A 27,647-nucleotide genomic window follows, 5' to 3' on the forward strand; every position below is an offset into this window, starting at 1 on the left:
GTATAATAAATATTCTGTAACCAAAATGTGCAAGGCATTGTGCTAAAATAAGTGTGAGGGTACAGAGATGACTAAGACATGGTTCCTGCTCTTGAACTCCTTTGAATTTTATGAGGTAAACTGACAGACATGGAAGCAGGTGTGGAAGGTCCTGAATTCTGATTCCATGTTGAGAAAAGCTGAATTTCTGCTCAAGTTAAGTTTAAGAAATTAATTAAAGTTTTGCCTAACTTGGTTCCCCCCCCCTAATATTCCTTATTCTTATTGTTAGCATCTTTCTATAATTTGCCCTGTGTTGCTGATTTTATCATCGATATTCTGCTTGGATCTCCAAGTGCTGAGGTAAGGATTTTTTAAATTACCTTATAAAAACTCCTTGGTTCTGTTCCATTGTGGGCTCCTTGGATACCTAGGAGCATTGTGGGGAATACAGAAGGAATGGCATTTAATCCTCTCACGGAGTCGTACAAAGGGGCTTCAAACTACTGTGAAGACAGAATGACCATTCTGCCCTCTCGACTCCTCCTCCACGTTCCACCAAAAGTCATGAGACTAGTGCTGTGATTAATAATTAGATAGTACCTGATTTTATCATGAAAAGTAATTTGTGTTTGGATATAATAACATTGTAACAGGCAATGTTCAACATCCATAGTATACTTACTGCAGTTGGCATTAAGTAACAACTTGTTGGTCAAAATCAGTAAAAAAAAAAAAAACTATTTTAAGCTATGGATTTTCATTAGGTTTTAGAATTCTGAATTTCTTACATGACCTTGAAAACTAACTTGTTAAACACTTGAGATTTTCTTATTTTTATTTACATTAAGTGGTACACCTGCTGATTAGAATCAGTTCATAAACTACACTTGTTTTTAATCAGCGCTAGTTTGTGCAGTGGAAACTTTGCCATTCACAATTGAAATTCTTGTGCCTTTTTAGTACCCTCAGTAACTTGAATGAAGCAGTAGTGTGGACTTTGGAGGAAAATAATTTTTTAATGTTCAAAGTTGATTGATATATACCTCCTTTTTCAATAATAATGTAATTTCAGATTCGACGTGTTGCATGTGATCAACTATATACTCTTAGTCAGACAGATACTTCAGCTCACCCAGATGTACAGAAGCCAAATCAATTTCTCTTAGGTGTCATTCTCACAGCTCAGCTGCCTCTCTGGTCCCCAACCAGTATTATGAGAGGAGTCAATCAGAGGTATGTAATAAAAATTAAAAAGCTCAACTTATACAGAAAGAAGAGAAAGAATAAATAATTACTTATGTTCTACTCCCCTAAAGTCCACAGTATGTTATTGAAATGACCAGAGAATTTCTCCTTTCTCTGGAAGAAAGAGTATTTCAGTTTTTCTCCTCTGCCATCACCAACCCCCACCTCCACCCAGCCTGGTCCACCTACCCTCAAGAGAAGGAGGCATTCAATTGGTTGGTGAGAGCCTGAAATTATTTGAGCCAGGCACTGTGTAAAATCACAGTTGAGCATATTTCATAACTTCATGTCTACAGGAAGCTGGAATATTCTTCTGGCTTGATTCTACACATGCCTGGGTATGTAGAAAGTCTTGTAGTCCAGACCCATAGGATGACTTGGGAGAGTCCACTCTGTCTGTCCATCATACAGATGGCTACATGTGTCAGTGCCCTGATTTAAACCCAGGATTGGATATAGGAGGTCCCACCTTCACTTTGACCTCAAGTTTAAGCCACTTTCTTCACCTAACCTTTTACCAGAGAGCTCCTGCTGTGAACTTACAAGGTCCTAAAGAAATTTGTGAAATCTATATCTGCTTTCCTTGTACATATATACTATAAATTAAAGCCTTGGCAGGAAAGAAGCTTTAGTTCATCTCTGAGCTTCTAACCCATAAACATCCAAGCCTTGACTTTTTATTCTGATGTAAGATGTATAATCTGCAAAATTTACTCAAATTGAATTATAATTTTCTCTGCCATTTTATATTTCTTCATTACAGGATTAAACGTATGTCTCAACATTTGTTATGTTCTATTGCACTTTCTAATGTATGGGATTCATGGTCCACATATATGTCTCAACATAAGGTTTTAACATTCTAGATTTATAAGTATGGAAGAAGTCAGAATTCTGGTTTTCTAGACAAGATCTCAGTGGATGATTTACAAATGCGAAAAATTTAGCTGATAACACTTAAATGTTATAGTTTACCATCAAGAATTAACCTGAATTAGAAATTAAGTTTGTATTTCTAGTAATGAAAAGTAATTCTTTAATGGTGTAAAATCAAATGACAGAATGGTTTTTCCTTCAATAAATGCATCTGAATTAAAAACTGTAGCATCTTCTTATTTTGCCCTTGTATATTTTTTATCTTAGAATTCCATCAAAATTTCCCTAAAATCAAATGACCTTTTTATCAGTTCGTAAGACGAATGATTATTTAGTTGAAATGTTTAAGCCATTTTGTAAGAAGCAAACTTAATGTTGTAAGTCATTATTATTTAATATAACTAAATATTAAGCATTTTATTGATATTTAATTCTTCTAAACTTTAAGAAAGAAGCAGGAAGCATTAGATGAATTTTTAACATATGAACACAAAGAATCTCTTAAAAATCTGTTGAATGTAGAGTTGTTTAACTTCACATAATATCAAACCTTAAATTAAATGTTTTCATCTGTCTCATACAACTTTTTATAATCCAAAATTTGGTACATATTTTATCTTAATAACAATGTTGATAGTAGTACTTACCATATGCTAATTATATGCCACACAGAATGCTAAATTCTATATATATGTAGAATTTATATATATATAAACAGAACAGCCAAATGAGTTGGGCAGCATTAGTATCCCCATTTTTAAAAATAATCATAATCCTTAGTAAATTATATATTCTCATCATTTAGTCCATGCTTGAGCCTCTTTCCTTAATGTGTGTATGTGTGTGTTTATTTCTAATACCCTAATAAGCATTTTAGAAGTTAGAAGACAGAGTTGGAGGTGAAATAAGTTGTCCATTGGTTATGGACACTCATACTCAATTATAAGTAGTGGATCCAGGATTAAAACTAAGTTCTATCTGATTCTAAAACCTCCACTATTAAATTAATTTCCCCATCTCTTTTTCTTCTTACTCTGCTTTATTTTTTTCTTAGCACTTGTGATCACTTGACATATATGTGCATGTTTTTTATTTGTTGTTTGTCTCCCTTGTTTTCCTTTTGTTCACTTTTCCCCTAGAACAGTTCCAGACATATGGCAGAGGCTTAGTAAATATTGTTTGATCACTTGAATGAATGAATGCACTCAGTGCATTACACATGCTATCAGTGCATACATGATTACAAAATATGATTGACTTATTGTTTCCCTCTCTTCACACTATTGTTCCTGTACTATAGCTATATATGTGAAATCATTAACATGCTTGTTGCTAAAATGTAGACACTAAATTGATATAAAAGTAGTTATTTTATGCTTAGGAAAATTCTTTTTCTCAATTGTTTTATGAGGAAAATACTTGTCCTTAATAAAGAAAATACATTTTATTTTCACATAAACCCCTTTCTGATAACTGAAACCTATCTGATTTTCAGACTGTTATCTCAATGTATGGAATATTTTGATCTGAGATGCCAATTATTAGATGATCTGACAAGTAAGTAAATTTTTGACTTTGATTTGCTTTGGGGAATGGGAGTGGTGATAGGTGGGAGTAGGAGAGGACCAAATGCATCTAAATATGGCATGTATCTCCAATATAAATAAAATTATAATTATTGTTTGAAGTTGAATTTAGTTTTCTGGAAAATATCATGTAAGCCCATGTACCAGTGAGCTCTTTTTCTATTATATATCCAACCATTGATGTAGTTGAGAATGTTGGTTGATTTTTTAAATTGTTTAAAGGCTCATATTTTAGTACACTAACACAGAACTATTGGCAAGGGTCATTTTCTCTAGTGTAGTCAATTCTAGCAAATTCAGAAGTTGATTAAGGGAAAGAGGGAATCTATTGAGGCATGTTGATAATGAAGTTAGTTAAAATTTTTATTTAGATGGTTGAAATACTATTGTGAGGGTTTGGAATTTAGTCATCTGTATATACCCTGAAATACTTTGGAAAGTTCTGTGTACATTTTAGTTGTTCCAGTCAAGAGTTTGTTAGTTTGTTCCCCACTCTCTTACACAAAGGAGTTGCTTCCGCTTATAGGAAATAATAAAATAAAAATTAGAATGGACAAAAATCTTAATTGGAAAAGAACGTCAAGGCCAGGAAGGAAAAAATTGCCTATGTAGGCAGGCTACAAAGCCCTATACAGTCACAATTTGTGAAGTTCCCAGAGGCCAAAGATAGAAAGGAAATAGCATGTGGTTGGTTGTTCTGAATCCCCTAGAAGAAATTGATTTCTCAAAAGAAGCAAATTTTTTTTTAAGAAAAGTGACTTAGTTTTATATAGAAACTATAGTAACTAAGAAAATTTAGAAATAAAAAAATTATGCTATCATTCACCATGCTGATACACATTGTATTCCGTGAAACAAGTGAAGCCATCACCTGCATAGTTGTTCTTAATGTCTTCTAAAACTGCATTCTGATATGACTTGTCACTTGTCTTTTTCAAATTCTCTTTTCAAGTACTTTAATGATTTTTCTCAGTTTTAGAGTTGCTTGTCGCTGTCCATATGGATCTGTTTGAGTGTTTCAATTCTCCTTGGTCCTTTGGTCACAGCATAAAGTTCACTCTCAAAAATTAATATTGCTTCAGGTGGAATCTTGCCTCCTGCATGTGAATCGTTAGTTAAAGCACTAAAATGTTACATTCTTTTCATCACATGCAGGAGTAGTCTGTGACATGAGGCAAGGATATTACATGAGGAAAGACTTCTTTAAGTACTATCTGCAGAATTTTGAGTCATCTTTAGCTTAGTAGCATAATAATGAACATTTAGCATATTTCCCTTCTTGCTTATTGTATCAATTTGCTGAAAACTGCTGGGAACAATATTCTCACTTGTTAAATTAAAAGCACAGAGTTCTGAGGCTATGAAAACTGTCCAAATGAAGCAAAGAAATTCTTTTCCTCTGCTCCATTATATCTACATCCCTTCTCAGCCTGAAACAGAGTAGACATTGTCCCAAATCCCTCAAGATTGAGGAGTGAACAAAATAAAGGGAGAGTGTAACCACAGACTAAAGCAGATTCATTGTTATTGTAGCCATTATCTTGTTTTATACCAATCTGTAATATTGGTACAAAAAAATTTTAAATATATAAATTAAAAACTCTCCCTGGGTCCTGCAATCTAATCAGAGGCACGTAACTGAAATGATACAATCAAAAGTGATCTAATCAAAAGGTCCCTTAACTGAATCTAATTAAAAGGGCTTATCTACAGCAGGTTTACAGGCACAGCTATGGATTTTGTTTTAAGAACAGGATTTTCTGGGGTCACAAAAGACTCATACCAGCACACTTACCTTGGAACAGTTTTCTGGGTGATATACAATTTCTGTTTTCACTTCCTCTGTGCCCTCCTCTTTCTTTTGTCCTGAGCAGTAAAAAAAATAATCCTCAAACGTAAAGAAAGTTCTTCTGAATAAGAAATGCATGTTTCCTGGAGTATGCCATGAGATGATGTGTGCACTCCCTGAGGCGTGTCACTCGTACCCCATGACCTTTGCAGTGGCTGTTATGTCCTGGTGGCTCAGAGTTACAAGTGGCAGGAGCATTGTCCTGTATCACAAAGGGCCAGAGTCAGGATGGCACACGTGTAGCAAATCTTTTCCTCAACATTTAATTCTAAAAGAGGTTTCATACAAAGGTCCTTTTATAATGGACACTTAAAGACAGAATGTCTAGTAATCCTCAGCAACCTCCCTAAGGGATATGCCTTCATTGGTTCCATAAGTATCTCTTAATGAAAACTGAGGACATTATTCTCTGGGCAATGCAATGGACCTTTTTGTTGGAGAGAGATAATACTCAGTGTTGTATCTAGAGAAGTAGGTGGACTACATGTTCATCTAGCAGTCTGCCCTAAATACTGTGTTTTTCAACCAGGAAGTCCGTAAAAGTTGGGTGGCAGCCATCAAGGTTTTGCTACCTGGCTTGGTGTTGGAAGGGGGTATTCTGCTTTCTTGATTGGGGACTGTAATCATGAAGTGGCTATACACATACAACTTTAAAAAGAATGAACAAATTATAATGTAGGCCCTCTGTCTCATTAAGTAATACATGAGGAATCTAGAATCCCTTATTGGGGCCTGAGATAGGGGAGGGGTATAAATGCTCAGGTAATTTGTTTTGAAACAGTTATAGCCATTTTTGGAATATTTGCTATGTACCAGTGAATATACTAGATGCTTTATACACAGCATGCTGCAGTATAGGTGTCAGCCCATTTTATAAGTGAGGAAACAAGGCCACCTGGTGGGTGAATGCTAAGACAGTATGCAGATGCAGTTGCAGTCTAGCTTGGGCTGATCCTGAAGTACCTCCCTCCACCTCACCATGCAGGTACCCTGCTTACTTGTAACTTCATGCAGTAGAAGTAGAGCATCATCACTCCTCTTCTACCCAATCCTAACTTCCAGTATGGAATTTTGTTATAAATGCTTTTTCAGAGGGTAAAGTGAAATGTTTTAATACAAAAGAGCAGAGTAGTTTACCAGAATTATCCAGGGCCCAGGTTTCTTCTGAAACTAGGAGCCAGCCTCCTGTGAACTGCTCTGCTCTTTTGTATTAAGTATTTCACTGTTGATATTTTTCTACTTTGCAGAACTTCGCCCTCTCTTGACTTGGCTTTCCTCATACCTCTCTATCCCTTCCTCCTCTAGAATGTTCTCTAGGATATCTGCTAATACCCACCAAGCCAGGAGCTTCTTAGGAGCAAAGTTTATCTCTTCCCCTAGCATATAGCACAATGACCCACCAGATGAGGCACTCACTAAATGTTTGATTTATAAATAAAAGAGTGAATGAGGGAAGGAATGAATATGCACGAGCCTTCATAGCCCCTGTGGGCAGCAGCTCTAACCTGCTATTTATTAATGTCAATTTCTTTGAGATGTATTAAGTGAAAAATGGGAACTTGACTTTGCTTGCTTTAATTCAGAATTTTTACTCTTGAGAAGGAAAGTCCTTCTTTGTAATTGTTGCGTGTGTGTGTATGTGTGTGTTTATTCCCTTCTTAGCTTCAGAAATGGAGCATTTAAGAATCAGCCCTGCTACCATGCTTGAAGATGAGATTACTTGGTTGGATAACTTTGAACCTAATCGCACAGCTGAATGTGAGACCAGTGAAGCGGACAACATTTTATTGGCAGGACACTTACGGCTCATTAAGACCCTTCTTTCACTCTGTGGGGCAGAAAAGGAAATGCTTGGTAATTATTGCTTCATCTTACCATGTGGCAGAATACTTCAGTTCTCAGTTATTGCCATAGTGCTGTGTGTAACTGGGGAAATTAGATAGGTGTTAAGTGTTGCATAGAAAATGACCCTTTAGACAGTAGGAGATTATCTGGGATGTTAGTGGCTAAACACATTTGAAGTGTATTTTCACCTGTGTCATTAGAACTGTTCAAAACAGTTGAGCATATAACTTCTTAATACCAGATAAAATTTATAATTCAAAGTAGGTTTTTCTCATTTTGCCGTTATATACTTTATAATATATAAACTGTTGCACATGTTGTTTCTTTTGAGTGGTGATTCTCGTCTGGGGCAGCAGCTCCCACCTGCCACCCCCAGATAGAGGGGTGCATATGAGACTCTCCTGGGTTACACATGTAGTTTACAAAAATGTGTTCAATATTATACATTATATACAGAAAATCAAAACATTACCTCCTGCTTTTATAAAACAAACTAAGCTCTACTACAGAATCTTCTTCGCTACTGGGGATACATAGAAAAGAGTGATTCTCAACCAGAGAGAGAAAGGCGCATCATAATTATCTAAAGAAGGCAAAATTTTAAAAGTTTCGAAATCCTTATCTAGACTCCCCTATTCCTAGAGCAACATTAATTCTGCCTTGTGGTGTTCTTGGCACTTGTGTTTCTAAAGTGGAAGCTTGGCTCCCTTCACTATATTTTAGCTCGTAAAGGAAGGCACCCTCACTTGTCAATCTTTGTATCCTGTCCCTTGATCCACCTACCCACTGCCACCCTACCAGTCCCACAGAGCCTTGCCATATATTAACAGCTCAAAAAATAAACATTTAAGTTAAATTAAATGCCCTGCCATTATGTGGCCTTGGGTGCTTTTGCTGTTCTGATATGAAAGTTCAAGACAGGATCTTTGACTTAAAATATAAGTACTCATCTTCAACATGAATGTTATGCTCTATTCCAGGTTCATCACTCATTAAACCATTGTTAGATGACTTCCTTTTCCGAGCTTCTAGAATTATTTTAAATAGTCATTCTCCAGCTGGCAGTGCCGCCATCAGTCAACAGGACTTTCATCCAAAGTATGGAAAATGCACGTTGTGTTCAGTTTTGGTAAAAATTCTCATTTGAAACTTTAGTCCAGAAAAATATTCTTAACTTGGAGTTTGTCTTCCATCTTGTGTGTATATACCTTATATTATCCACTCTATAAAGAAATGCATGTAAAGGGGCTTAGCATAAAGTCTGCCTGGCACATAGTAGGTGCTGAGCAAATATGCTCATTCCATTATCATCATCAGTAATGGAAGAATAAATAACAATGCAGTTAACTTGGTAACAAATTCCAAGAAAACCAAGCTGATAAGAATTATGTCCAAAGTAGAAGTAAATAGGTTCTGAATAAAGTCTTGAGGGTTTCTTCTCTGAGAAAAGTATAGGTGCTTTAGTGCATGAACCTTGTTATTTGCTGAGTATTGATTGTGTCTTCATAATTGAAAGTGCTAGTGAGTTATTACCTAGTAATTTTAGAATCAAGTTTTATATTTTTTTATGGGTAGAAATGTGTACAATCTCTTGGTAATGTAGAGTCTATTTAGGTGAGACTTATACTCTTGTAGATGGGAGAAGGAGGTAGCTAAAGCTGCCATCTCATTTGTTCTGAATCTAACTTACTTTGTTCTTTTTTCACAAAAACCAGAGTTAATTGAGTAATCCTGAAGAAACTGGTTATAGAAATGGACAAGGCATAATAAGCAATATTTTATGGAATCTTAAGAGGTGTCATAAGATGTATAAATATTTCTCCATCTTGAGATTCCCATATTAACAAATTCTGCTTTAGGTAATAAACCTTCATCAGAACTCTTGGGGTGTTCCCCAGGCTATGACTGCACCCCTTCAGCCCCCACCCCAGGTTTGTTCTGGAAGATTTGGTCATAGTTCCATGGGAGGTTTTTAGTAAAGCAGTAGTTCTTTATATTTAGACACACACACATGAGTATATTCAATAAATCTTCAGCAGTTTTATTGATATTTTTATTTAGGAATCTTTCCCTTTGTATTTATTAAAAGCATTACCTCCCAATCATAAATAGTATCTTGACTAGAAAAGGAAGTACTTTGTTTCATCCTTCCCTGGTTTACTAGATAGGGTTCATTTAACACAATAATTCCCACCAAAATCCTAAAGCCAGGAAGGAATTTAAAATTCACCACCACTCTTTACAGAAGCAATGCTATTCTTTATCATAATAACGAAGCAGCATCTTCATGTTCAGCCTGTGCGCATGGTGCCTCCCTGCTCACTCTCTACCTGTCCTCTGCAACCTAGAAGTCCAGACCAGAAGCAAAGGACAGGGCTAGCTCCATGGTCCTTGTCCTCAGTGCCGGGGGCAGTGCTTATCCACAGTTCCTCTTGATCACATTTCCCACACTCCATAAGTGTTTCATTTAGGTTGGGTGTCCTCTTTTCTGTGTATCCTTCCTAATCCATGATCCCCTCAGTAATGCAAGATTAGCATGGGTTACAGTGAGAAATTTCTGTCCATCTCCAAAATGATTTCTGCTAAAAGCAGAAAGTATGGGAAACCTTTGGTTTCCTGCTGAATGCTTGCTAGTTATCTACTATGTCACTTTAAACAAGTTGATTTGGCAAACTATATATATCAGTGTCCTTTTTTTTTTTCCAGCAAAATGAGAAGTTGACCACTGTCCTTGATGAATTTTTTTATCTATAGGCACATATAAAATATTTACGGGTATCTACTCTGATTTGAATAGATTTCTGTTTCTGCCATCAGACACTTGAATTTCAGGCTAATATCTACAAAAACCTTTCTTCCTACCTACTTTCATTGAAAGATAGTTGTTCCCATGTCATATCTGTTATAAAGTTCCCAAACTCTTTCTCCTCCATTCCTGCTGATCCGTTCCTTAAAGAAAACTCTGGCGTCATAAGTGAAAGAATCTTGCTATTTAATCATCAGGCAAAGTAGTTATTTAGCTCTCAACCATATTCATCCCTCCTGTGTCCATGACCTCTTCCTCTGTTGAGGAAGTCCTTCCATTAGATTCTTACATTTCTGAATTCAGACCTGATTTAACTATGTTGAGGACTTTCAGCTTTTGTACTTTACATTTCAAATATTGATTTAGTTTATTGAGCAATTTTAAGTTGATTATTCATTGTTGAAACTAACGTGTGTCTTTTGTTTTCAGGTGTAGTTCAGTGAATAGCCGATTGGCAGCCTATGAAGTCCTTGTGATGTTAGCTGATAGCTCACCTTCAAATCTTCAAATTATTACAAAAGAACTACTTTCTATGCATCATCAGCCTGATCCAGCGCTTACAAAGGAGTTTGATGTAAGTTTTCTAGACCTCGATGCACTTTATTATAATATTATTTTTTAGGATGCTCTCTTAAACATGTAACTTTTTTTTTTTTTAGGAGGTACAGGGCATCAAACCCAGGACCTCATACATGTGAAGCATACATTCAACCCCTGAGCTACATCCGCTCCACTAACTTCTTTTTTTTTCTCCTTTATTTTCTTCTAAATATTACATTCAAAAAATATGAGGTTGCCGTATACCCCCTACCGCCCCTACCCCCTCCTCCCACATCAACAACCTCTTCCATCATTGTGGCACATTCACTGCACCTGGTGAATACATTTTGCTCCACTAACTCTTAAACTTTTTTTGTGGGAAGCAGATGTGGCTCAAGTGATAAAGCCTCCACCTACCACATGGGAGGAACTGGGTTCAATCCCTGGGGCCTCCTGGTGAGAAAGAAGAAGAGAAAGCATGCCTATGTCGTAAACCAGTGCCCGCACGGCAAGCCAAGTGTTCAGTGAGCCAAGTGCCCATGCAGTGAACCAAGTGTCCACACACTGAGCCAAGTGCCCATGTGGGTGCTCATGCGGCGAACTGAGTGCCCATGTGAGTGCCACATGGTGATCCAAGAGCCTACACTGTGAGCCGAGTGCCCTCGTGGTGAGCTGAGTGCCCACATGACGAGCCAAGTGCCCATGTGAGTGCCCACCTCATGCGTACCTGTGTAGCAAGCCGAGTGCCCACACCTTGAACCAGTGCCCACGCAAGTGAGTCACACAGCAAGATGATGACACAACGAAAGAGAGACAAAGGGGAGAGTCAATGTGAAGCACATCAGAAACCAGGAACTGGGGTGGTGCAATTGACAGGCAACCTCTCTCCACATCAGAGGTCCCCAGGATCGGATCCCTCTGACTCCTAGAGGAGAAACACAAGAAGAGAAGACAAAAAGAGAAATAGATACAGCGAATGGACACAGACAGCAACAGCAGGATGGGGAAGGGGGAGGGGAGGAAGAAAAACCACAGCTGTATTTGCATCCTCCTGACCACAAAGAATGCCATTATTATTCTTTTGCTTATGTTCACTTAAGTCAGCTATAAACTAGTGCATTAAGTGGTATCCTTTTAATCAAAGAGGAGAGACATTTTCAAGTTGCCTGATAATTTTTCTCAGCAAAAAGTATCGTCCAACCAATTTTTTTTAAGTAACTCTATGTTTCGCACAATGCCAGGCATTAGAGCTAACAAAGTCAAACATTGTTTCTGTCACAGTGCAGTACATTTCAGTTAAATTCAACAAAGATTTATTGAGTTTACTTTTGGCTTTTGGAACTCAAAAGTGAGATGTGATTCTAGCCCTCAAGAAGGGCTTTCTATAGTAGGAGAGACAGATCCATAAGCAGATAATTTTGATATAATGTGACAATTGAGAGGATAGACGTAAAGTCCTAAGAGCTGTGCTAGCACAAAGGGGCAGTTCATCAGCAGCTGGTGGTATCTTAGGAGGCTTGTTAGAGAAGATGAAACTGAAAAATAGACCATTAAAAAGCAAGGTGGAGGGAAACGGATGGTGGTTCAACCAATTGGGCTCCCATCTATCTCATAGGAGGTCCAGGATTCAATGCCCAGGGCCTCCTGGTAAGTGCAAGCTGGCCCACACAGGAATGTGGCCCCATGCAAAAGTGCCAGCCTGCATGGGAATGCCAGCCCGCGCAGGAAAGCCACCCCATGCAGGAGTGCCAGTCAATGCGGAGAGCTGGCACAGCAAGATGACACAACAAGAGACACAGAGGAGAGAAGATAAGAAGACGTAGCAGAACAGGAGCTGACGCAGTGCAAGAGAGTAATCGCCTCTCTCCCATTCCTGAGGGTCCCAGGATCAGTCGCCTAATGAGAGAATACAAGCAGTCACAGAGGAACACACAGCAAATGGGCACAGAGAACAGACAACGGTGGGGAATGGGAGGGTGGGGGAGAAATGAATAAAATGAATCTTTGAAAAAAAAGCAACATGAAAAGGTCATTTCAGCAATGAGAAGAATACAGGCAAAGAAAGGGAGCCATGAACAGATTATGTATGTTGGAATCTGCCAGAGGGAAGCAAGTTGCAGATGCTACTTAGTACCAGATCAAGAGTGAGAGTCTCAGATAGAAAAAAAATAATAATAACATTTAAAAAAAAATAAAGATAGAAAAATTTTTAAAAAAAGAGTGAGAGTCTTTGGGGATGCTTTTCAAGCTGCCTTAGCATTCTCCTCTAAAATCACAGGAAGTCAGTCTTGGGATGCCTGAGGTGACTATTGTGAACGCAGAGAAGTTAGGCAGTAAAGAAGTGGGAACAGGTGTCCTAGTAAGAGAAATGAGCATTTACAAAGGCTTAGAAATGTGAGAGCACATACATTGTTTTGGTATCAAAATGTCTTAGTTTATAATGCTTTTTTTATGCTGTTTTAATTTTACGTGTATTTATTTAAAATGAAGTTAAAATGAAAAGTATTTTTTCATAAATCAGTGATTATACCAACATCATGAAGAAAAAATTATGTATAGATACTTGCTTTTTATGAGTGTTTTTTTTTGTAGCATTCTTTTTTTAAATTATGCTTTGGGCTGCAAATTAATTAGATCTTAGAAATCATCTTGCTCTAAGTATATGTCTAATGTTAATGAAAAGTATGTAATATTTAGCAATTCCTTGAGGTCCAAAAGACCTACAATTTTTTGTTGGTTGGTTGGTTCATTACTTGGACATAGATACTTGATATAGGCAGATAGCATGATTCTAATCATGGTATTAGACCCAAGATTCTGCTTTAATAGCGTTTCAAGTGTGTCATTCCAGTATCCTTTGCCATTTGAAGTACCATGTTGACCTCTATCCAATATACATTTTCTGGATCGTTTCTACCCAGACAAGCACAATACCGGGATCCATGTTAATACAAAACATCTTTATGTGAAATGAGAGGATGTTTACCTAGTTATTTAATTGCTTATTGGAAGAATTTTAACAAAAGGAGGTTGTTTTCAAAAAGGAAGAGAATAAAAGTAAGCCTTTCTTGACCCTCCATATGGGTCAGGATTCTTCACAGTAAACACTTTCATAGAACCATATTCCTTTTCTTCTGAGCACTTAAGCTCAGTTTGTAAATATATATTAGCATAATTATTTGATTAATGCCTGTCTACCCTACTAGATTGCAAACTCCTTGAGCTCAGGGAGCATGCACATTTCTGTCCTCTCTTATGTCCCTGGCACATAGTAGGCCTTCAATAAATATTTGTTCAATTATAACCAAGTGACTACATAAATGGATAAAAGAAATACACAATTACTATTTGCCAGGGATTGCACTCTATGAGCTAAAAATAAATATTGAGAAAATAGTATTTGGTAATTGTATTAGTATCTGCAGAAGTACTTGATGAAATACAGGTTTTGCTAGCATGACTTTCAAACACACTGGAGATATAGATCTGTGATCATCTCTCTCTTCTCAGACATCCCATGTAGCGATAGTGGCAGTGTGCTCATGGCAGAGGTGCTAATTCTCTTTCTCTACCATTTCTGCTCCTCTCTTTCCTAGTACCTTCCCCCAGTGGATAGCAGGTCCAGTTCAGGGTTTGTGGGGCTGAGGAACGGTGGCGCTACTTGTTACATGAACGCAGTCTTCCAGCAGCTGTATATGCAACCTGGTCTGCCTGAGGTGATTCCCTCCCTCTCTCCTGTTTGGTATGATAGATAATGGGTGTGTTCCCTGAAAATGCTTCCATATTTATATATTGCATCTTAGATTTATTAAAACTAGACATAACTTGGGAAGTTTTTAGTAGCTTCTGAAATCTGTTGAGACAGGATGCTGTTCCTAGTTGCTCAGTTTTATAAATCTGCCAGTGTAAATGCTGCCTATCTGGCAGTTGGATTTGGTCTAATGTGATTTTTGAACTCCAAAGTTATCCTCAAAGTCTATGCCATAAACTTACTAGCATTTTTCGGTGTTTTAGAAATATTTAGGCTCTATCAGTAGTACCTCGTGATATAGCCATCAGTAGTTTTGAAGGTATTCCATGTGTATCGTGTCATGCTTATTTTTTGTAGAGATTCTCTTATGACTAGTTTGGCTTTTCAAAATCTAAAGTGGCTCAAAGAGATGATTTGTTCACGTTTACACCAGCTAGAAATTATTGGAGCTAAACAGATGTAGAGTTGTAACCATATCCAAACATACATAGCATTCTAAATGGCAATGTACTTAGACTTAGATATATGGAGATTTTCTGTGATGATGTAAAATATTCCCAACTTAGTAAATTTCATTTCTTTTTAGTCATTACTTTCAGTGGATGATGACATGGATAATCCAGATGACAGTGTATTCTACCAAGTTCAGTCTCTTTTCGGGCATTTAATGGAAAGCAAGTTGCAGTATTATGTCCCTGAGAACTTTTGGAAGGTATGTCACCCAGTAACTTTTTAGATTGAAAGATGTTATATATTTGGAGCTTAGCTACAGTCTCTCTCTAGTGATAGTGGTTTCTTATCTTTATTAACTCTAATCCCATTGCCAAGAACCTATAAAAGAGCTGGCTCTGCCACTCTTCTTGGAATTAGTGTTTAGTTTCAAATGATGAGAATGTTGAGAATAGTCATTCGTAATTTTAGGAATTTTAGGAATTAATTATTTTGAACACTTCTCACAATTCTTATTTTACTTTTGAAATATTTGTTCAGAGCATTACTCTTAACCTATGCCAATTTCACTAATGCCTTTAATTTATTTAAAAAATTATTAGCATAGCTTTAGAATGTTTCATATAATGGAGGATTACCTTGGATTTTTCCCCATAGGTTAGACAGTTTCTAAGAGAAAAATGATCTGTTCTGTGGCCTTAGATCTCACCCTGAACCCATGTCTATTTTTGTAGACTTAGGATTACAAGGAACCAGGGAGATCTGTAGATGGCTAAACACAAGCAACCTCAATTTAGTAAAAGCTCTCACATACTTATAGTGAACTTAGTTTTTAGAAATGCTTAATTCCTCCTTTTCTGCTGTATTTACAAATTGCTGTTTTTGTATTTAACAACATAACTTCTTATTACATAGATTTTCAAGATGTGGAACAAGGAACTTTACGTGAGAGAACAGCAGGATGCATATGAATTCTTTACTAGTCTGATTGATCAGATGGATGAATATCTCAAGGTCGTGAAAGTTTCACTTTCCCTCTAACTCCCTCAAATTCTAATTATAATATGAGAATAGTGTCTTGGGATTACTATGTATTTAATAAATCAGGAATTGATATTTCTAGCACCGCAGCACAGTCCATTCTGTATTTGAACATAAAAACAAACATAGATATGTAGATTTACATACTTCTCGGTTCATGAACACTTGAAAAATTATGTAACTCTTAATCCATATCTACATATTAATAATCATATATATATATCTACATACGCTTACTGAATATCCATTGAAGTAACCTGGCCCCAGAGGAGTACAGCAGTCACTAGTGAGCTGTTGGCCCTGTGCAGAGCAACCTTGGAACTCAGGGTTCTCTATCAAAGGGGACAAAGTGACCAGATTAAAAAGTTGTTTGTGGTGATGTCTAAACCCACAGCTTTCTACCTCTACCCAGGAGAACATGGGACAGACTTCCGAAATGTATTGCCTCCTAAGATAATAGGCAGTCTACTGTCACTTCCACCTTGCCTCTCCTGTCACTAGGCACAATTTATCCATTTTTTTAATAATATAAATGTATAACATTCTACCAGAATTCTAGCAGCTATACATTTATTAGTTATTAAAAATAACTTACAAATGTGGAGAGTTGCTACCAAGTTGGTAATTATGGTTATAGGGAGAAGGATTTGAAATCATGTAGAATGCTCCACTTGTCAACTGCTGTAACTAACAGCTGGCTCTCCTCTACCTTTTCTGATTATTCGCATTACCCTAACAGTGAGTCTAATGATGGGTTACTAGCCTTCCATTAGTTTTCCAGCTGCAACTATCAGAATGCCTCATTTTATTTTGATGATTGAATTGAAGTCTTTGTTTTCTTAGGTCTAAATAAAATTCTACATGAACAACCCTTATGTTCTAGGGGCATCAGGTAAAATCTTACCTTTTTACTCCAACAGAAACTGGGGAGAGAACAAATTTTTAAGAATACTTTTCAGGGCATCTATTCTGATCAGAAGATTTGTAAAGACTGTCCTCACAGGTTAGTGAAACTATTACTGACATAAAAAATGATGGTTATCATTTTTTAAAAATTCTTCTGTATGTTGTGAATTTTGCCTTTGTTGAGAGGCTTGGAGATATATCTCTTAATGCATCTATAAATACTTATTGAATTGAATTTCTTTGATTTCCATGTTTATGGCCTTAAGGAAATAGTTGGTAAAATTCACAATTTTAAGAACTTTGAATTGTCAAAAATTGGTGTTTTTGTTTTAGTGTACTTTTGAAAGAATGAGGGAAGATAGGTGATAATTTCAGCAATTGGGAGTACAGTTCTGTGTTTAAACCCAGGTATTGTAATAATTTCAAGATTTCTAAGTCCCATCATTGATCAAGTTTTTTTTGTTCTTTCCTAATCAGGTATGAGCGTGAGGAAGCTTTCATGGCTCTCAATCTAGGAGTTACTTCTTGTCAGAGTTTGGAAATTTCCTTGGATCAGTTTGTTAGAGGAGAAGTTCTAGAGGGAAGTAATGCATATTACTGTGAAAAGTGTAAAGAAAAGGTACTTTATATGCCCCTTTTAAAAAACAAAATCAATTTGTTATTCATGTACTTTGTCTCTGTGTTTTGTATAAAATCAATATTAAGCTCCTTTTGCAACTTGAATTAGCCTGTGGCTTCACATGAGTGGGAAAGGCCTCTAGAAATGTAGGACCTTTGCATGAATTACTTTGCTGTTTTGTTTTCTCTGTAGAGGTAATTGGTTTTTGCTTTTCTTTAGAGAATAACAGTGAAAAGGACCTGTATTAAGTCTTTACCTAGCATCTTGGTGATTCACTTAATGAGATTTGGATTTGACTGGGAGAGTGGACGCTCCATTAAATATGATGAGCAAATAAGGGTAACATTTTTTTCTCTGAAATTTTTTCAACTGTTACCTCACTTCCTTTTTCACCATTTTCTTCATATATTTTCAGATTTCACCTAAAACATGAAAGTCTGTTTGCTCTGAGAAGGACACAGCCCCTTGCCTTAAGCAGCTGTTGCTAATAGACTAGGCAGATCCATATGCACTATCCCCCATTTCTAGAAGGCACCCTAGTGACAGCTGTGAAGTGAAATGCTGTCCTTGTTGTTCAAACCAGAGACTACTTAAATGAGAACTTTCCCAACCTGAGCCATGCTGAGATTTTGTACTTGAATTGGAGAGGTGTTCCTAGCTTAAATTAGGAAAACCCTATCCCTCTTATTTGTGTCTGACTTAATTGGTTAGCGCTGAATGTATTACTAATCAACATTGACATGGCTTTTTTGCTTCTAAATAGTTTCCCTGGATGCTAAATATGGAGCCTTACACAGTTTCAGGAATGGCTCGCCAAGATTCATCTTCTGAAGTTGGTGAAAACGGGCGAAGTTTGGATCAGGGAGGTGGAGGATCCCCACGGAAAAAAGTTGCCCTCACAGAAAACTATGAACTTGTCGGGGTCATTGTGCACAGCGGGCAGGCACATGCAGGCCACTACTACTCCTTCATTAAGGACAGGCGGTAAGGGCTTCCTGAGCAGCTCTGGCTCTCCACCCTACTCCCACCTGTCTTTCCTCGGCTCTCCCCACCCTTCCTTATCAACCCCACTTACTCATTTTGGTGCAAAGAAGCTTTTACATTGCTCTTTGATCTTCATTTTCAATTTGTAAAGTTTGGTGTGACTGTTTATCTCTTCAGTTTGAAAAGTTGTTTAGGAATTGAAATAATAGTTGTGATATTTTTTTTTTAGATATTTCTCAAATGGTAATCACATACTTTTTTAATAGACAGTGGTAGAGATAAATGCTGGAGGTGGGAATGTTTGTTTTTTCAACTTACAATGTTTCTCTTATCCCTGGGTTCTAGGGGATGTGGAAAAGGAAAGTGGTATAAATTTAATGACACAGTTATAGAAGAATTTGACCTAAATGATGAGACCTTGGAGTATGAATGCTTCGGAGGAGAATATAGACCAAAAGTTTATGATCAAAGTAAGTATTTACAAACAGATATTTTGTTAGTTTTTTTTTTTATTTCATAGTTTTCTATCAAATTGGAAGCAGTAATTTTTACATAAAAATCCAGAAGACATTATTTTTTTTTATAGTACTGCTGCTCTAACTATAGAGCCAAGAATTATCTTTGATACCCAGAGTGAAAATGTTCAAGCTGCTTACAAAAAATTTTTTTAATAATTCCTCACAACAGCGCTGGTGGGGAGGAGAGTAAAATAAGTTAAGAGGAAGAAATGAATATCGAAGAGAAACTAATGAGCAAAGAATTTCAAACTTAAAAATAGTTTCAGAAGAAGTAGTTATCCACTAAAATTTTCAAATTTCCTTTTCACCTGTCTAGAGGTATGGTTAATTAGAGGAGGCATTCCTAGCATCTGTGTTTTTAAAGCCATATTTATTATGCAGTTTGGCAAAGCCTTCTTTTCCTTCATAATCCCCATCCCCAGGGGAAAAAAGTATCGCAAACTCCAACCAGAATTTGCTGGGGGTGGGAGCAGGAGGATTTTGCATAGACCTTCGTATTCTGAAACTATCTAAAGTTGGTAATTCTTGCCTGATTTTGAAATTTGCTAGCAGTGTTTCAAATTTTCTACCTGTGTTATACCGATTATATTAGATTTTGTTATTGTGTTACAGTAGTGATACACCTAATAGTAGTAATATTTAATGGCTGAATGTAGTGGTTGTAGAATTTGCCTAGAAATTTTTGGCAGATCAATGCAGAGATGGTTAAATGGAGCCAATTATAATCCTATCCTGTACCACAAAACATATTTTTAAAAGTTACTCGCCTTTTGCTTAAATTTAGACTTTACCTAGCAATATTTACCTTCTTTCCCTTACTCCATTACCATGCAACCCTGCAACCCGCAGTGAGTGCTCCATTGTAGTGTGAGAACTGAAGTGTCCTGGCTTCCATTCTAAGCAGTACTCTAAAAAGACACATATTTTACTTAAACTTTGCACTTAACAAATTTAGTAAGTAGTTGTTTACTGAATGTATGGACCCTTCATTTTAGATTGTCAAGACAAGAAAAACCTCCTTATTCACAAAGGCTTCTTTCTTAATGTCTTGTTATAAAGCAAACCCATATACTGATGTACGCCGAAGATACTGGAATGCCTATATGCTCTTCTATCAAAGGGTATCTGATCAAAATTCCCCAGTATTACCAAAGAAAAGTCGAGTTAGTGTTGTACGGCAGGAAGCTGAGGATCTCTCTCTGTAAGTTTCTCTTCCTGTATAATTTGCTGTGTGATTTCATTAGGTGACATTATAACCCATCAGCTAAGAGAGAAATTTTGAAAAGCAAGTAAGTAAATCACTCTATCCCTTTTCTTTCTTCTTATTGCTCCCTGGTCATTATTTCTCTGGCAAGAAGTTGTATTGTATTTGGAAACATGCATATAAATTATGTCATTCTAGAATTGAGATTTTTAAAAGTCTTTGAATATCCTTAATGTCCACAGCTTAGTACTCTGCCAATGTGATCCAAAAATTTTATTTTGTTTTTTAATGGTTGTATTGTCTGAATTTGCATTTCAATGTGTTGAATCAAGAAAGTGTACAACTTATTTTTAAATCTTGTACCATGGTTATGTGAGTTTGGCAAGTTTTAATAACTACTAAAACAATAGCTGCTTTATACTAGACACACAGTTTTCTGATTCTTTGTCTTACTTAGGTCAGCTCCATCGTCACCAGAAATTTCACCTCAGTCATCTCCTCGGCCCCATAGACCTAATAATGACCGACTCTCTATTCTAACCAAACTCGTGAAAAAAGGAGAGAAAAAAGGACTATTTGTGGAAAAAATGCCTGTTCGAATATACCAGGTAAGAACCATATAAAAAATTCTAAGAGAGGAGATCCAAATAAATGTCAAAATTCATCCCAGAAATCAATAAGAATACACACTCAAGATTGGCCAGCATTATCCCTGACCAGCTGTGTGCTTATGGTATATCACAAATGAGGAAGAGGGGTGCAAGAAAGAAATACATATGCTGAAATTAACTTATTTCATCTGAAGTAAAAAATAAGACTTAAACCTGTGGGCAAAACTAATGACAGTAATAACCATTATTTATTGAGTACCTACTCTATACTTCATGCTTTAAACAAATCCTTAATTCTTAAAATCCTCTTGTGGAGGAACAGGTTTTATTCCAATTTTCAAATAGAAAAACTGAGGCTCCGAAATGGAGAAATGGCCTACCAGCTTCACAGAGCCAGGATTATAATTCAGAACTGTCAATTACCGTCCAGGCTTTATAAACCAAGTAATAAATACCAAGAGAGTGTAAGAAAAACATGGAGTCTTTCATTAAGAGAGAAAGAATTAAGCCATCTGATACAAGGAGAGCATGGAGCTGGTGGTACTTGGGGGAAAATAATCCAATTAGAATTCACTTGTCCTTCACAGGGAAGTTTTCCTAAATTTCCCAAAAGGATTTGGTTTAAGGAATAATAATTCCCTTTTTTATAGTTTCTCATGTATGAAAGGAAGATTTTCCTCCCTCCTTTTTTAAAAATTCAAAGAACTGGGAAAGGAAATTATAAACCATAAAGTTTTACTTATAAAACCCTTCTACCTAATGCTAGTAATGTCCTCCAAATATTGATTATTTTACCCTGTTTCTTAAAAATAATTACTGATTTCCTTTTGTAGATGGTAAGAGATGAAAACCTCAAGTTTATGAAGAATAGAGATGTGTACAGTAGCGACTATTTCAGTTTTGTTTTGTCTTTAGCTTCGTTGAATGCTGTAAGTAGCCAGTTGGGTCATTGCTAAAGAAATAAGAAAAGATTACAGTTAGATATCTTTTAACTAAAATGTTCAGCACCTCATCCTCCCTCTCAGATGCTAATATTCAGATAGATGGGGGAAAAAAAATGCCTATAAATATGTCGCTTATCAGGTGAAATTAAAATAAGGGCATTGTTCAAAGTATATAATGTAGATTGTGAATGGATTGCTTCCCACATACTGATTTTCTTAAGAGCCCTTGTTTAGTATTTATAAAGAAGATCTCATGGAATGTCCATGTGGTGATGTCAATAGATAGCGGGTTTTGTGAGGATTAACTTTTCCTAATTTGTAATCAGATATTATCAGACTCAAGATAGGAACTTCTAAGATTTCTCTGTCTTGAGTACCGTGATTCTTTTTTTAAGTTGACAATGAAGAAAAAGCTTTCTTAGTCTGTTGATAGACTACTTTTTTTTAATATACTTTTGTTGTTGTTGTTGTTTTAAAGATACTTAGATTACATAAATGTTACATGAAAAATGTAGGGGCTTCCTATATGCCTCGCTTCCTACCGCTCCCACACTTTCCCACATTAACAACATCCTTCATGAGTGTGGTACATATGTTACAATTGATGAACACATATTGGAGCATTGCCACTAAGGGTGGATTATAGTTTAAACTCTCCACAATTTTGTAAGTTAAGACAAGATATATAATGACCTGTATCTGTCATTGAAACATCATTCAGGACACTTCCAATGTCCCAAAAATGGCCCCTTATTACACTTATTTTTCCCTCTCCCTCCCCTGAGAACCTCCGGTAGTCACTGCCTTCACATCAATGATAAAAGTTCAATTGCTAGAACCACAATAAGTCTATAGTAGAATAACATTAGGTCTACTCTAGTCCATTGTTCATTCCCCAATCCTGAGGATTCTGGGATGGTGATGCCCACTCCGACTCTCATTGAGATGGGACTTAGATCCCATGGGGCAAATGGATGGGACTCCCTTGCTTGCAGTTGCAGGCTTTCTCTGTTCCTTGGGATGGTCATTGTCCATCATCATCTCCTGGTTAGTTGTTCTGGGTTAGTCTAATGAACTGGAGAGTAGGTGTTGCAACTCTGTTGAGATTCAAGGCCCAACTGTCACATGGAAAGCCCAAAGATTTAAGTCTCTTGGACTTAAGCCTGTCAACTCTAGTGCTGAGTATAGGTTCATATAGAAGGGGCAGAAGAGCCATGTGTAGGGAAACCACAGCTGAGTTCATCTCTGTCACACTGGGGAGCATAAATTCCAAAGTAGGGCCCACTAGCAGGGTGCCAGACTTCTGAGCTGCCTGGCCTGCCTGTAGTGTCTGGATGTCTCCAGAGCCCTCACGAGCCCCGCTTTGATAGACTAATTAACACCCTGTGTTCTAACAGCTCTTTTGAGAGGACATCATAAAAGAAATGAAGGGGATGTCAATTTTTAACTTCTCTTACTCCTAAAAGGAATATTTTCTATAATGAATTGGCTAGTTTTTCTTATTGGTATTTACCTTTATCATATGTATCATTATTCAGTTAATAACTCTATAGTAATTTATAAAACCTCTGTGAAAAATATCCTATCATTTTTTCCTCCCTCTCTCTTAGACTAAATTAAAGCACCCTTATTATCCTTGCATGGCCAAAGTGAGTTTACAACTTGCCATTCAGTTTCTTTTTCAAACTTATCTACGGACAAAGAAAAAACTCAGGTAAGAAGTGATGTTTTTGATAGTCTGTTGTGACTAAAGATATTGATGAATTCAGTTAATTCAACTTTTCAAAACACTATTTAATATAATCAGATGATTAAGACATGGCCACTCCCTTTAAGGAATTCTAATCCAAAGGAAGGGTAGGTTGAACAAACAAAATGAAGTAACTCTAGTAGAAGGCATGAGTGCTGTGAATCTTTGGAAAGTGAGCAAAACCATATCCCTATATGGGGATTAGAGGATAGGTGTTAAGAGGATTTTGAAAGGCAAAAAGATAGACAGCACAGAGGGACCATTCAGACATGAGTCATGGACAAGGCTTGCCAAAGGAACCTAGTTAACTGGTTTTGTTTTACAGTACATGTAAGGGGCTTATTTAAGGTGAGACCTGAATGTTGGGTTTGGATGAGATCATTAAGTGTCACAAGTGCCAGAGTAAGGAGTTTTGGCTTTGTTCAGTGGGAGATCTGGAAAGTTTTGAACTGGGAGGCATTGTATTCGAAGTGGTACCTTAGAAGCTCTAGATCTGATTGCATCTTGTTCGTCATTGGTTTTTATCCTCAGCACCTAGTCGATTTCTGGTTAAATAGTTGATCCGTGATTAAGTCAACAAAGGATGACAAATGGATGAGCAGTGGTTTGTAGGACATACCTAGAGTAAGAAGAGATTCAAGTGGAGGAGACCAGTTATAATTAGACCATTAATCTTCTCATTCTTTTATTAGTCACTAACCTAGCAAACTTCTCCAGGTGTGGAGAGGTTTAGATGGAAATTTTCTGGTCAAGAAACTCTGGAGAAGAAAATGAATATGATGGCAATTTCATTTTTATGTGAATAATCAAAGATATATTAAATGATACCACTCTTTATTATTTGATTGAAAAAGAAATAATGTGTTCCTTTCTTTTAATGTCTGGCATAAATAGAATTAAGTAAGGAAATTTATATGGTGACATTTATTTATGAACTTTGCTCAAGCTGTCTACACATTGCACCCTATTTCCATTTTTTTAATTTTTGACTTTTGGGGGACTGAGGGACTGGGGCCAGATCATGGATAGTATATATTTTTATTTCATAAACTAAGATATTAATGGTTGTCACAATAAGGTATAAAAATGTTAATGGTAGTAAGCTATTCTAATTAATTAATTAATTAGCAAAACTAAATCCTACAGGTCAGTCCTTTTTTCCAAGTAAAAGTTGTTTGAGGAAATGCAGAAGATAAAATTGTAATGTCAAGACATAAGTTACTTCTCGGGTTTTTATGGGGGGGCAGGGATATCATACCACAAGTAACCAAAGAATGCAAAACACACTGGCCTCTTTGATGCGCTGAGCCTTGTCAGTCAGTAGTCATGAGTATCTAACTTATCCCTCCTCCAAAAAATAGAATGACTCTCCATGGGGTTACTAGCCGGGGCTGTACTCCTAACATTGCCATCTTTGCTTTCTTAAAGGGTTGACACTGAAGAATGGATTGCCACTATTGAAGCTCTGCTTTCAAAAAGTTTTGATGCTTGCCAGTGGCTAGTTGAATATTTTATTAGTTCTGAAGGCCGAGAATTGGTCAAGTAAGTGTTAAGATCTTTTCGTTAAAAGAAATTTGTGTTCCTTCGAGTGATTTCAAGCTGAGGTTCCTTGTAACCTTTTCTATTTCAACTTGAAATGATATTTCTGACACTATTTTCAATGAAGCCAGTGGGGAAGTGATTCGGGTCACTCCAACATCATCCCTTCCAAGTCATGTCTTTTGGACTAGAGTCAGACAGGTGTTCATCAGATGCAAGGAAAACACATGAGGCGGACAGGCAGGAGCTCACACCCCTGCTGTGAGCCACCCCTGCTGTGGCTCAGGAGATTCAGACGTGCAAGTCACTTCCTTTATTTTATTTATTTTTTTTAAAAGATTTGTTTATTTATTTCTCTCCTCCTCCCCTCATTGTTTTGCACTCACTCGCTGTGTGTTCCTCTTTGTCTGCTTGTCTTCTCCTTAGGCGGCACCAGAAGCTGATTCTGGGACCCTCCGGCTTGGGGGAGAGGTGTCCAGTTTCCTGCACCACCTCAGCAGCCTGATCCACCATGTCTCCTACTGTCTTTCCTCTGTGTCTCCTTTTATTCTGTCATCTTGCTGTGCCAGCTTTCCACATGGGCCAGCACTCCACCAGGAGGCCCTGGGAATTGAACCCCAGACCCCCAATATGGCATATGGGAGCCCAGTCACCTGAGTCATATCCACTTCCCACAAGTCCCTTCCTTTAGAGTCTCATGGGCAGGTGGCAAGTTAGAGAGGTAAACAATCTTAGTTTACTACACAGTCTATGATATTGTCTTACTATATTTGGATTCTGGCTAAAAACTTTTTAAAAATATACTGATAGTATATTTACCTATGTTAGTATATTTACTTACAGTGAAAAAACAATTTGCCTTTTCTGGTAAAAATTCAAGATGCTCTGCTCACTAGAGTATTCAGCACTTTACTCCCAAGCATCTTTACTAAGTCAGCTTCTCTTACCATTCTTTAAGAGTTCAGCATTCACACAGGAGACCCAGCGAGCACCTTAATTTCTCAGTGTCCTGACTCTTCCCTGCCAGGATCTCTTCCTTCCGTCTGCCTCAGCTCATCTGATGGACACCCAGTGTCATTCCTTTGACCTTGTCCTCACCAATCCTTCCAGCCACTAGCTCTTGCCAATACTTTCAGCACCCTTGTCCTTCTGTCCCTTTATCAACCCTAGAAGGATTCCCTATCCTTCTCTTTCCTTGTACTCATTCACCTTACCTTGGCTAAGGAAAAGAGCAGAATTCTATGACTAACTTACCACCAACTTTCAGTGCCACCTGGAAACCTAGACAGCTCACTGTCACATATTCCACACACCCACCAGAGTCTGCTCCCATCTTCTCCTTTCCTCCTGTTATAATAGAGGAAGTATCCTCCCTCTTGTCAAAATTAATCTCTCCATATGAGCTGACCTTCTCAAGGAAGTTGATACTTTAATTATCATCTCTCATTCCCACATCTACACCTTCTGGGATTCTCTACCAGGTCATTTCTGTCAATATACAAATTTGCTTTAGTTGGTTTCAGTTTAAACAAACAACAGAGAATTCAGAAGTGCAAGTTCCTTCCCACAGGGACGTCATAGCCTGGAGGCAAGTTAGAGATCTAATTGAAACTTTCTTGATCCCATATCCCCTTCACCTTTAGGTCTGAACTCCAGACATTTATTTATTTGCCTACTTGATATCTCCACCTTTCCTTTCTGCAGTCCATTTCCACATAGCACCCAAAGTGTTCTTTTTGAAACAAACTAGGTCGCATTACTTTTTCGCTTAATTCTTCACTGGATTCCTATCGCATTCAAAATAAAATCCAAAATCTTTACCATAACCCACAAGGCCTTAGTTGATCTGGCCTTTGCCTGCCTTTCCAGGCTTACCTTGTTTCACTTTCTTCCTCACGTATGCTTTAGCCACACTGACTTGTTTCCTTGAACATGCTAAACTTTTTCCTGCTAAAGACCTGTACCTATTGTTGTTCTCTCTCTCTGGAACATTTTCCTCTCCAATCTTTGCATAGTAAGGACCTTTTCATCCTTCAGGTGTCAGCTTAAAGGATGCTTCCTTAGAAGGGCTTCTTCCGAAGAGAGCAGCGTTAGTCTACTCTCAATTGTTTTGCCTGTCTTCCCCGCTAAACTTAGCTTCTTGAGGGCAGAGGCCATGTCCTTTTGGGTCCCCACTTTACACAAAGAGCCTGGCAAATAATAAGCACTCAGATTTTTGTTCAGGAATGCATACATGCAAATAGTTCATGAAGAGAGAGAAAATAAATATTTCTTTCAAGTGTTATGTCCTGTCCTTTTAGAGTTAGCATTAGAAAAACCCTTTTACCCATTTTCCAGTTAAATTCAAAATGGCTTTCCAATAGAAGGATTCTTGAGTATCTTGTAAGGCATTGGAATGTCATAGAGCCATCTTCCATGTGGATGGAACATGGCAAATATTTAGTCCATTCCCTTATGTCCAAGCAGACTTGCTCTTAAGTATCTCCAGAGAAACTCCGTAATTTCCTCTGGATAATATGTTTCCATTTCTTGGTGTTCCTGATTGTCAAGAATTCCAGTGAATTACCTAGTCCATATTATTCATGAAAGAATTTATTACAT

At 37.2% G+C, this 27,647-nt stretch overlaps 1 protein-coding gene across 1 annotated transcript in view; it reads left to right on the forward strand.

Annotated features, from left to right (window-relative positions):
• USP24 (ubiquitin specific peptidase 24) overlaps nucleotides 1-27,647 on the forward strand; it is a 149,374-nt gene that overhangs the window by 95,150 nt on the left and 26,577 nt on the right. Inside the window, exons 37-55 of the mRNA XM_058303514.1 lie at nucleotides 272-342; nucleotides 1,055-1,215; nucleotides 3,599-3,660; nucleotides 7,201-7,392; nucleotides 8,364-8,481; nucleotides 10,619-10,763; nucleotides 14,326-14,445; nucleotides 15,067-15,192; nucleotides 15,846-15,944; nucleotides 16,892-16,974; nucleotides 17,355-17,496; nucleotides 17,716-17,835; nucleotides 18,260-18,480; nucleotides 18,826-18,950; nucleotides 20,058-20,199; nucleotides 20,660-20,810; nucleotides 21,647-21,742; nucleotides 23,368-23,471; nucleotides 24,936-25,049. Coding sequence (XP_058159497.1) covers nucleotides 272-342; nucleotides 1,055-1,215; nucleotides 3,599-3,660; nucleotides 7,201-7,392; nucleotides 8,364-8,481; nucleotides 10,619-10,763; nucleotides 14,326-14,445; nucleotides 15,067-15,192; nucleotides 15,846-15,944; nucleotides 16,892-16,974; nucleotides 17,355-17,496; nucleotides 17,716-17,835; nucleotides 18,260-18,480; nucleotides 18,826-18,950; nucleotides 20,058-20,199; nucleotides 20,660-20,810; nucleotides 21,647-21,742; nucleotides 23,368-23,471; nucleotides 24,936-25,049 — 2,392 coding nt within the window. The remainder of the gene's footprint in view (nucleotides 1-271; nucleotides 343-1,054; nucleotides 1,216-3,598; nucleotides 3,661-7,200; nucleotides 7,393-8,363; nucleotides 8,482-10,618; nucleotides 10,764-14,325; nucleotides 14,446-15,066; nucleotides 15,193-15,845; nucleotides 15,945-16,891; nucleotides 16,975-17,354; nucleotides 17,497-17,715; nucleotides 17,836-18,259; nucleotides 18,481-18,825; nucleotides 18,951-20,057; nucleotides 20,200-20,659; nucleotides 20,811-21,646; nucleotides 21,743-23,367; nucleotides 23,472-24,935; nucleotides 25,050-27,647) is intronic.

Source organism: Dasypus novemcinctus, chromosome 9, assembly GCF_030445035.2.
Source record: "Dasypus novemcinctus isolate mDasNov1 chromosome 9, mDasNov1.1.hap2, whole genome shotgun sequence".
NCBI lineage: Eukaryota > Metazoa > Chordata > Mammalia > Cingulata > Dasypodidae > Dasypus > Dasypus novemcinctus.